This window comes from Phytophthora parasitica (genome assembly GCF_000247585.1).
Source record: "Phytophthora parasitica INRA-310 unplaced genomic scaffold supercont2.27, whole genome shotgun sequence".
Lineage (NCBI taxonomy): Eukaryota > Oomycota > Peronosporomycetes > Peronosporales > Peronosporaceae > Phytophthora > Phytophthora nicotianae.
The window spans coordinates 216,115-226,622 of record NW_008649013.1 but is presented as its reverse complement, the minus strand read 5'-3'; the positions used below and the strand labels follow the sequence as shown (position 1 = coordinate 226,622).

General features: G+C 49.8%; 4 protein-coding genes across 4 annotated transcripts; all 4 read right to left on the bottom strand.

Annotated features, from left to right (window-relative positions):
* Positions 1-1,597: 1,597 nt before the first annotated feature.
* PPTG_11560 (hypothetical protein) lies at positions 1,598-2,583 on the bottom strand (the record flags this gene model as incomplete). Its single annotated transcript, XM_008907657.1, has 4 exons — positions 1,598-1,717; positions 1,764-1,881; positions 1,963-2,202; positions 2,276-2,583. 4 exons carry the CDS (start codon positions 2,581-2,583, stop codon positions 1,598-1,600), a joined length of 786 nt encoding a protein of 261 aa, XP_008905905.1.
* A 307-nt stretch (positions 2,584-2,890) lies between these two features.
* PPTG_11559 (hypothetical protein) lies at positions 2,891-3,958 on the bottom strand (the record flags this gene model as incomplete). Its single annotated transcript, XM_008907656.1, has 2 exons — positions 2,891-3,220; positions 3,380-3,958. The coding sequence occupies 2 exons, from the start codon at positions 3,956-3,958 to the stop codon at positions 2,891-2,893; spliced, it is 909 nt and encodes a 302-aa protein (XP_008905904.1).
* A 311-nt stretch (positions 3,959-4,269) lies between these two features.
* On the bottom strand, positions 4,270-5,037 carry PPTG_11558 (hypothetical protein; the record flags this gene model as incomplete). The annotated part of the gene is made up of 1 exon (XM_008907655.1): positions 4,270-5,037. One exon carries the CDS (start codon positions 5,035-5,037, stop codon positions 4,270-4,272), a length of 768 nt encoding a protein of 255 aa, XP_008905903.1.
* Positions 5,038-7,481: 2,444 nt separating this feature from the next.
* Positions 7,482-10,479, bottom strand: PPTG_11557 (hypothetical protein). Its single transcript, XM_008907654.1, has one exon. The coding sequence runs from the start codon at positions 10,424-10,426 to the stop codon at positions 7,721-7,723; it is 2,706 nt and encodes a 901-aa protein (XP_008905902.1). The 5' UTR covers positions 10,427-10,479; the 3' UTR covers positions 7,482-7,720.
* Positions 10,480-10,508: the final 29 nt, after the last annotated feature.

Below are 10,508 nucleotides of genomic sequence, written 5' to 3'. Positions count from 1 at the left end.
GTAAATATAATTACACTAACTTGGAGCTAAAGCACAGATTACTAAGTGTGCTGGTGCCATCACTAGATTTTACGTTCTTTCATATAGGTTTTGTACATGGGTAACTTGTGATGTTGGCGCAATATTAATTTGGTCTTCGACTGTGAGTAGTAACCAAGCAGTCGTCCTACTGGAAATTCGAACACCTGATTTAAACTGTGTTGCTGGCGTAATACGGAGTTGGTCATCGTTTCGACCGTAAATTCTGTCAAGCACCTAAATATTTTCTTAAACTGTGGTGCTGGAACAATACAGAGTTGGTCCTCGTTACAACTGTAAATTCTGGTCATGCAAGCATCCTACTGGACATTCTAGCACCCAGATATTCCTTTGCTGCGGTGCTGGCGTAATACGGAGTTGGTCCTCGTTACGACGGTAATTTCTGTCCATGCAATCATCCTACAGGAAATCCTAGTTCGGCTGTGTTGATGGAAATCGGCGTTTGGGCTGCTCGAGCGCAAAGTGATGGTCGGGCAGTCTGACGGCCCGTTAGTCGTTTTGTTCGTCCGCGGAGATCTTGACTGGATGCGTCGTCTGGATCATATACTGAAAACTCGGATGCAAATGAAACTGGACGAGCGCGCTAGGGCTCACTGGTTCTTCCTGGGTTTTTGACTGCGAAGATGGCTGCTGAACTGAGCGAATCCAAGCAGGAAGTGTCTTGTTCTGACTAGGTCTCTGGGTGGATGATAGAAGACTACTCCACTTCAGTCGCTACAGTCTGCTGGGGGTAGTAAGCTCACTTGCGTTTGCAGTAGATGAAGATCACCACTAACCCAACAAGTTGTAAATTACTAGGTTTTGACCAAATTATTTTTTTTAATGTCAAGATGCATTTGGAATTACACGTAAAACCTTTAAGTTTAACAATTAAGTATTAGTAAAACAATGGTATTAATACATGTGCAACTTAAAAAAAATGGTATAGACAAAAATTAAAAATAATAATCTAAAGTTTTTGGTACAAGTCATGTACTTATATATAAAATCCAGAGCTTCACCGTGCTAGCACGGCATTAGTTGATCTAAAAAGTTACGTAAATGAGAATGCCTCCATGTTAGACGGTTGACGTGTAAATCTGTAGTGCGAGCTGGTCCATTATTAAAACATAATTGGTAAGAAACAATACGGATGTTGAAATAGTCGTATATAGGAACCACAACGACAGATACAGATACATCTACTGATACGAACACGATTCGCGTTTTCTATTTATTGGCTTGTTAAACACTAACATTTTGGATATTTATATTTTCACTGAAGGTTGACGTGTTGATTACAAATTAAGTACCTGATACAACTATTCGCAACTTTTGGGTAACATTCATACTTTATTCGATTTTTTGTGTACCCATCGTGGTTACCAACCATCCATCTATCCCCTCGGTTTCAGTCGGCGAATGAGAATCCAGGAAACAAAAAATCTTTCCATGGCCCTGTACACCTAGTCCGAAAGCCTCTGGAACGTCTGCTCCACGTCCTTGGTCAGTCCGTTGTAGAAAGCTTGAGCTCTGCCTCTGGCAGCTTCAGCAGCTGGAACATGGTCTGGGTGATCATCTACAGCATGGGTTCACAGACGTCTTGATCTGTGTCCTCGTCACCGGTGTAACTGATAAGCCAATTCACGGGCAGGAAGTGCTTGCGCTGAGCGAGCTTCTTATCCCGATCCAAGAAAATCTGCATAATACTCAGAGTAGTCGCCGCCACAGGCCCAAGAAATCACCGCCGGGAGGGTGACGGCAGTTACGCTTCCCTCACGCTTGGGGATACCAAGGCGCACCACACGGCCAGCACGCTTGTGAAAAGCAGTCAGACGAGCACCAAGGTAGGCAGGATAACCGCTATCAACAGGCGGCCCGATATTTCATTCAGAGCCTCAGACAAACGACCCATAGAGTCAGCTGTCATCGACACGTTCATACTCGGCCAGCGTGATACCCGTGTAGATCGAAGCCTCACGGGCCGCCACAGGCATGTTACTGATGTTAGCCACCAAGGTCGTACGCTTCATGATAGGCACCTCGCAGTCGATCACCGTCATGGTCAACTCGGGGAAATCATTCAGCACTTCGGCCATCTCGTTACCGCGCTCGCCGCAGCCCTCGTACACAATTGCGTCGGAGTCGGAGTGTTTGGACAGCGTCTGCGAACTGACCGTTTTCCTCAACCGAAAGCATCGGGGTACAGTTCACGTGCCACCCAGCATGAACGGGAGCAGTGCACGAAATGAATCACTGACCGGTAGTCAACGCTACATTACCGACCAGCTTCTCAGCTACCAGGCGGGGCTTACGCACCGGCCACATGTCCGAAAGTCTGAGCTTGTACGTGACGCCAGTCGTGTCGTCGGGCATCTCCAGCACTGTGTCCTTGAGCGTTAACTGCTCGATGTTGTCCGTCTCATATCCGTCGATCTTCACCACAGCACCGAAGACGTTTGACAACCCCACTGCCGGCAAGGGCTTGGTCGAAAACCGCCGGAACGCTGTGGTGAACGACGCTTCGATGTACTTCACGCTGCCGCACACGTCGCTAACTCCCATTTTACTGACAGTCTCCTGACCCCACAGCAGATCGCGTACGCGTACTCAGTCTTGAAGTTAACATTCCATTCCATGCACTACTTGGAGTCGTTCGCCATTACCAGCAAAGTCGCTGTGTGAACGTGACCGACGCCTGGAGTAGCTCCGTTCGCCCACGAAGGTCAACACGGGGTCGCAGATACTAGGCCACATTGTGAGCAGGAGGAGCAGGCGTAGCAGGCGTAGCAGGCTGCGGTTCGGGTTCCTCAGGTGGAGGCGTCTCCTTCTTTGGAGACGGCGGAGGAGTTAGCACTTTCTTAGCAGGAGACTAAGCCCGCTTTCTCTTTAAGACATCAATATCCTTATGGAGCTGGGCGCACTTGTCGAACTGCTTCTTCGTCATCAAGTTGTGTAGTTTCTCGTTCAGCTTCTCGATCTCAGCATCCAGTTCTTCAGGAATCTGCTTTTTCTTGCGAGCAGACACATGAGCGTCCAAGCTCACTTGCAGATCACCGCACTTACCGAAGTCACGTGCAGCCATCGCCTCAGCAATCGTAGTTTCCATGGCATGAATACGCTCGTCAAGTTCCTCCGGCTCCAGCTCGTTGAGGTCTTCCTTTACATTCTTACAAGCTTCCTGGAGCACCTCCAGCTGTTTCTGGAGTTCTGCACACAACCCAAACTGCTGCCTCCATGTCCTTATTCTGCTTCTTGATTGCAGCGTCTACCTCCTTCGCAGTGCGGACCTTCTTTCGAGCCTCGACAATCTCTCCAGCTCGAGCTGCAGGTTCGCGCAAAGTTCAAACTGCTTGCTCACCGCTGCATCTTCAATGGCCTTTTCCATCTCCGCAATATTTGTGTCCAGCTCCTTGGGACCCATGTCGCCAAACGGATGCAACAGATCCCGTCTACGCACCAAGTTGCAGCGCGCGATCTTTTGTACAACCACGGCCTTATCATTCTGAAGACGGTAATCGGCACGCATCCGCTGGTACTTGCTCATCGCCACACGCAAAGGATGTACATCACTCGGTATGCACTGCGACGTAGACGCTGCATATGTCTCTTGGCCACAAACTAGCATGCCTTCGTTGGATTTGATAGCAGCCTCAGCTCGAGCCATGTTACGAACCCACTTCTGAATGGCAGGAGCTGCCGACTTGCAACGCAGCACCTCGAGCTTGCGCAGCTTGAACGCCATAGCCCGTTTCAGGAACACCTTGGTTTTACCTAACTGCCCTTCCTCCTTGCCAGTACCCAGGATGGACGAGATCGCCTCGACGAGCTCCTTGATGTTCTCCGCGTCAGGTGCGAGCGATTGGTAGTCGTAAAAGAATATGTCGTGGTCCTCACGCAGAACAAAGCCGCGCTGACGGATCTGAATTGCCTCCATCATGCCAGAGCATTCAGCTCACGGGTACAGTCCAAATCATTGAGCTCACTTGGGCGAATGAACTCGTTGGGCTTAATACAACACACATAGCGAGGGCTTGCCAACGAAATTTTGTTCATAAGCTTCTGCAACTGATACCGGAACTGGGCGCTGACAGAAATTTCTCGGATGTTACGCGACTTGTTTCACCTGCATTCCCTTCTTCATCGCGGGCGTCGAGATGTCGAGTGCTGCTGCTGCGTCTTGTTGCCAGGAATGGCTTCGAGCGACTGAATGTTGAGATCGAAGATCCCGCGCAGCCAGTCGCTCTTGGATTACCAGATCAACTCCTGCATGTCGTCGTTCAACGTCTCGTTGTTCTTGTCAGTGAAGCCGCTAGCGTCGTAGATCACCTTACCAACGTAGTGCTTGATGTCGAAGTGCAAGTCTGCGTCCATTTTGGGGTGCACAAAGAACTTGTTGTTACCACTCGAGTGGCCGCTCGACGTGCGGCCAAACGAGTTGTGCAGGTTGGAAACGAAATTCTTGTTGGTTTCCTCGCCCTTGAGTCGCCAGTTGTCATCCAACGAGATGAAGATGCCCGGCTTGCCGTTCACCTTGCTCTCAATAAGATCCAAACACTCCTGGTTGTCCTCGAAGTCAATGTGCTTCCAGTCGATCCCTTCCTTAGCATAGTCGTTCTGCTCCACCTCCAGCATGTGCTGATTGAAGTATCGCTGGGACTTCTCGTTGGCGTAATTGATGCACAACTGCTCGAACGTGTTCCACTCGAACTTCTCGAAGCCATAGATATCCAGAACACTGATGAAGCCCCATTTGTCTTGGTTGCGCGAGTTTGTGCGGTTGAGCTCCAACACAAACCATAGGAACTGCGAGGAGTAGATGCCCTTAGCAAGAGCGTCACGGTTGTTACGCACTTGCTCTGAGTTCTGCTGCTGCACAATGACCTTACCACCAACGTACAGTTGCCTTGTGAGCAGCGCCTTGGACAGCGCGTGCTCGCTCACCTTGAGCAAAGAAGCTGCCAGCTTCATCCCATTGGCTAAGTCATCCCCTACAGTGACACAATTGTCATTCTCCATAGCAAACAGCAAGTTGCGAAGCTACAACACCGCGGCAAGCAATTCAAACACCATTTTCTGTCGATCTTCAGTGATGCTAATCGTTCCCATGCATTCTTGGTCGTTGCGAACTCCTTGACACCGTCGTACGAGTTGATACTAAAACACTCGCTCTTCCTCAGATACTCGTAGTCGTGAGGCGTCTGCAGCTGCAGTCGCTCTCGCAGAGCATTGTCCGCCCGGCCAACAACTGGTAGAAGATATAGTAGTTTCTCTCTCCGATACTTTGCGACACAATACGCGTCTTCTCCAACAGAAAGTGGAGGATCTGCGCTCCAACAATTTGCCGTGGTAGTTGAATTGAATCTCGATAAACTTGCCAAATCGACTGGAATTGTCATTGCGCATTGTCTTGGTTTTGGCGAACGACTCGAGTAGTGAATTACTCTCCAGCACTCTCTCCTCCAGCTTGCCTAGAGCTCCAGACACGAATCGTCAAGATCCTGTACGGCGAGTTACAGGCCCTCCAGGCGACGGCAGGTATCGTCAGGTGACCACCAGCGCTACGCTCTCCATCCCGCGCAAGTCCATCGGCCTTGCAGATTTTCTCGCTGCTCCACGTCTTCAACAAACACATCCGTAAAACTTCTTCGCCAACGACAAAGCTACCGTCTCGACGGCAAGTCTTGAGCAAGACCGAGCTCCTGGGTGAGTCGTATACCGTCATTTACGTCATTGGTTCGGAGCTCCGTGGCTTTCACATGACGGTATGATCCACTCGTCGCACGGCGAGATGTAACTAAACAACGCGCCGTCTCTCTTCGACGAGTGTTACGCGCTCGTGTCGACGCTGCACCGCAAGAACAAGGACATCTCCGAGTGTTGCTCCCTGGGTGCTGCTCAGCTTTCTCACTTGAAAAAGAAATTTTTGATGTTAAATTTGTCCTCGCAAAACGCAATATTTCTGGTTACAAATGCGTCGTTTATGTAATCTCAGCCAAAAGGCTTTATTTGGCCTGTTAAGATAAAGCGATAACAGTTTTTTTTTAGCCAATCAATAGGTTAATTGAAGAAAATTTAAAGGCCATTTTATTCATGTAAATTTAGCAATGTCAAAAGGGTTAAGCTAAAACCAACCTAGAATGATCAGATTTTCAGGGGTTTGTTTTCGCCGAGATCTAAAGAAAAAATGATTTTTTGATGTTTTCCATTGAACAAACAGTTTTTGAAATGAAGACGTTTTGAAGTATTTTAGCATTTCAAAATTTAAAAGAAACATTCGTTTGAATATGCATTAAATAATTATTTTTAGAAAAGGTAGTTTGTTTCTTTAAAAAAAAAGTACTTTGAAAACGATTTTCAATTTAACGATATGTACTTCATTAGTATTGACAAATATTAGAAAATTAAATATTAAGTATCCAAATATCCCGAGCTTCCCGTGGCATTAGTTATTGACAATGCTAATTTCGGTTGCCGTGTTTGCGACAACACATGATTTGCCTTTCAGTTATTCTGCCTCGATTATTCTGCAATTCTATTCCCTTCTCAGCCTAAATCATGCTCTACGGTCAGCTAATTCCATGTTAACTACGGATTACCTCATCTCCGACGGTTTTAGGGCGGGGATGCTGAGCCTGCTTTAAGACGGAATACGTGAGTTAATCAAGCCCGAGTAAGAAAGAGATGTGAAGGCGTTTGGCGGTTTGCTGGCCGCCATTCCGGCTGTAACCAGACGTGTCTCCGCCGATTGGATCTAACACGCTGGTCAGCGGTGTTGTGAAAGAGTTCACAATCTTATGCTTAATTAGCGTTAAATGTGACTGAACAGCCTTATTATGTATCTAATTAACACTATAACATACCCGCCAAAACTAGTGGGCGGCATCAATATTCAAGAATCTATACGAAACCTATTGGATCTCAAACTAAGCAATCATGGTTGCGTTTAAGGACGTATCTGGATGGAGAAGGAACAATCCCCGCCTTACGATGTCGATCGGGTTTCGAACGTATTATAATAAAGTTGCTCTACAAGGAGAAGTACATTTCACCTGAAGTTATCGGTAACCGCAGCAGGCAACGAGAAAACTGAAATCGCGGAACTCCTACGTCGATCCCCGCATTTCCTTTAATGCAACATGTAATGCTTTCGCAGGGACTAACAATCCAAAGAGTGTGGATTTATTGAGATCTTCGAATGGCAAACTGTGGGCAAAGTTTGACGCGATATTAAGTGCGTTCCGAGAAGCAGCATGGCGCGGTCTTCTGGAGGTTGTACAAGTTATTGTGGATCGTTATTGTCGACAGCAAAAAAAATGTCAAGAAACACGGGAGCAAAAGGTTTTGATGATTGCCGTGCAAGCAGATTTGCAGTTCGTGGACTATGGATACTTCACCCACAGCATGCGAAAGGAAATATTGCAGGCGGCAACAGCCGATGCACCCAAGAAGTTCGCACAAAAGATGTTTGCACTCGTTAGCTCTGATCATCGGGGATTTCCTTATCCTATTTAAACAATTCTAGGTTGCTTGGAACGATCAGTTCGTTGGCATATTTCGATTTTTGCGAGATAAATTGACCGGAGAACCGCTTCTATCGCGTCGTCTTTCTCTTCAAAACGAATCTAACTAGTGAGCATTAATCCACAGATATCAGAGGTAGCTTGGCCTCGCTTAAGGGCAGTTCCAAAGTGGTTGTTGTTTATTTCTTTTTCGGAGGTCCAAACAGCCCTCCATCGCCATCCCAGTCGGAGTCCGAGTCCGAGTCTGAGGACTCTGCAGCACGCATTCGTGCAGCAGCACTAGGAATCGGCGGGTGAACAGCAGGAGCTGTTGCTCCCGATGGCGGTCCGAAGAGTGAGTCGGACGATGCCGCAGCTTGAGTTGGTGCAGGAGTGTTCTGTACGACTGGAGCTTGAGTTGCAACTGGCTTTGCAGGAGCAGGCTTGGACGTAGACGCGCCAAAAAGTCCGCCGTCATCGTCACTCCAGTCATCGCTATCGTCGTCGGACGAAATCTGTCGATTGATTAATGGTCTAGTAGGTGGCACGGAAGTGGCTACTGCAGGCATTGGCGCTGGGGTAGGAGCTGGTGACGGTGTCGGTGCAGCCCGTGCAGGTGGAGCACCGAACAGTCCACCATCGTCCGAGTCACTCGAGTCGCTGTGCACGCGTGATTGTCTTGTCTGGACAGGCGGCGCAGTAGTAACCGGTGCGGTAGTAGGTTTGGCCGGTTGTGAGATTCCGAAGAGTCCTCCGTCGTCGTCACTGTCGCTGTCGCTAACGTCGTGTGTGACCACGGGTGGGGGTCTGGATGCCACTACTGGAGGTGGCTTTGCAACTGCTGGAGCAGTTGTAGCTGGTTTGTTTGTGCCAAATAGACCGCCGTCATCACTGTCGCTGTCGTCACTATTTCCACCGAATAGTCCGCTTTGAGAACGCTGTACGGGCTGAGAGCTAGGGGCCGACGCTAAAGGAGTTGTAGTCGCAGTAGCATTAGGCTTTGCACCAAATAAACCTCCGTCTTCGTCGTCACTGCTGCTATCAGAATACATTGAACGTCGAGGTGGGATGGCAGTAGGCGGCACCACAGGCTTTGCAGTCGGCGTAGTCGGTTTAGCTGGCGCAGTTCCAAACAGTCCGTCATCATCGTCACTACTGTCGTCCGACAAGTCAAGACGTCGAGATTGCGGAGGCAACACCGACACACCAGCAGGTTTCTTGGTCTCCTTAGCACTGGACGGTCGTCCAAACAAGCCACTGGTTGTTGATTCAGCCTCACTTTCACTAGAGAGAAAACTCTTCTTCGGTTCCATAGTACTCGACTCTCTTGGCGCTTCAGCCATGGGCAACCGGAAACCTTGTGGGGGTTGAGCAGTCTGCGGTTTAGACTCCTTCCCACTAGCAAACAATCCCTCCTCCTCATCTGATGACGAGCCGAACGAGTCAGACCGTCGTGGAGTTAGACGTTTGCTGCTGTTTCGACGTTTCGGAGTGCTCGGATTGCCACCAAACAGGTCTTCACTAGTAGAAGACTGCTCACCAAACAGTGACGGACGCTGCTTCGCTTTATCCTGTTCATCTGTAGCGAAGACACGGGGCTTGGTGGTTGGAGCAGAGCCGAACAACCCAGCCTCACTCTCTTCATCCGAGCTGCCCAAGAACTGGTCTTTCCTTGCAGGCGTGGGGGCAGCAAACGGCGGAGGAGCTTCACGACGGCTTGCTGAGCTTTGCTTGCGCTGTGGCGTCTTGGTTTCATCGTCGCTGTCACTCCAGTCGCTATCACTCTCGTCGTCAAACACCGGACGATGACGAGAACTGCGTGAAGGCGGTGCAGCTGACTCTGGTGCTGAAGGACGACCGAATAGGCCACTTGTTGAGCTCTCGTCTGAGTCAGCACGACGTCTAGACGCCTCCACAGCTGGAGGACGACCGAATAACCCACTAGTATCGCTCTCATCTGAGTCTGCACGTCTTCTTGGCGGTGGAGCAGCCACTGATGACCCATCGGACTCTTCTGAACTCGAACGGTAGCGTGATCTCGAGCGAGATGACCTTCTCTTCGATCTCTCTGATTCTTCTGAGTCTGATTCTGAGTCGGAGCTGCTATACGACGACGCATAACTCGAGTCGCTGTCGCTGTCTGAGTAATTCTCCGGTGCAGCACCCAATCCGAGCGTCTCATCCTCCAGGAACTCCCTCGTACCGATGATAAAGGGCAGCGGACGTTCGTTGTAGATGTCCAATACAGTGTCGAACTGGGACGACGTCTCGCTCTTGTCGTCCTCGTCGTCCATCATGACGAACAGCTTCATGGCTTCCATTCCCATGTCCAGAGCCGACCTGTACTTGTTGACAATGGACTCAGCAGCCGCCTTGGGGCCGTTCTCCTTGTTTTCCGTAGTGGCTGAGGCCTCTGCAGCCTGTTCCTCCTTCTCCTTGTCTGTTTCCTGTTTCTCTGCAGTGGTTTGACCGCCTTCGACGCCGAAGAAATCCTCCTGCTCTTCGTCGTACACGCGGTTCTCGATGAACTGGTTGTTGGACAACATGAGGAATTGGTTGAACGTGTTCTTAAGTCGCACATGGGCCGAGTCCGCCTCGGCTGCGATGTCTCTCACGCTGTCCTCCAGGTCCTTCGTACGTGCGAACAGGTCGGCCGAGTATCGCTTCAGATAAGCGTGCAAGTCGTGATCCGAGTGCAGCGTCCAGTTGGCCACTTCTTGTGCCAGATCGGCCAGAGTTTTGGTCTCGGGAGCTTTCGGTACGGCGGCGTCGGTCCCAGGCTCTTCAGGAGGCGGAGCTGGCTGATATTCAACTAGTTCGTCGTCGAGAGGAGGAGGAGGAGGCGGGACCACCGCTAGCGCGCTCTCGAGCGTGGGTCCGGCCTCAAGAGCCAGCATCTCGGCCATCGTTGCGGCTCTGATTACTCCGGTGATAGTGAAGACAAGTTGTGAGATTGAAGAGGGGGACCGTGTGACGCACATATAACGA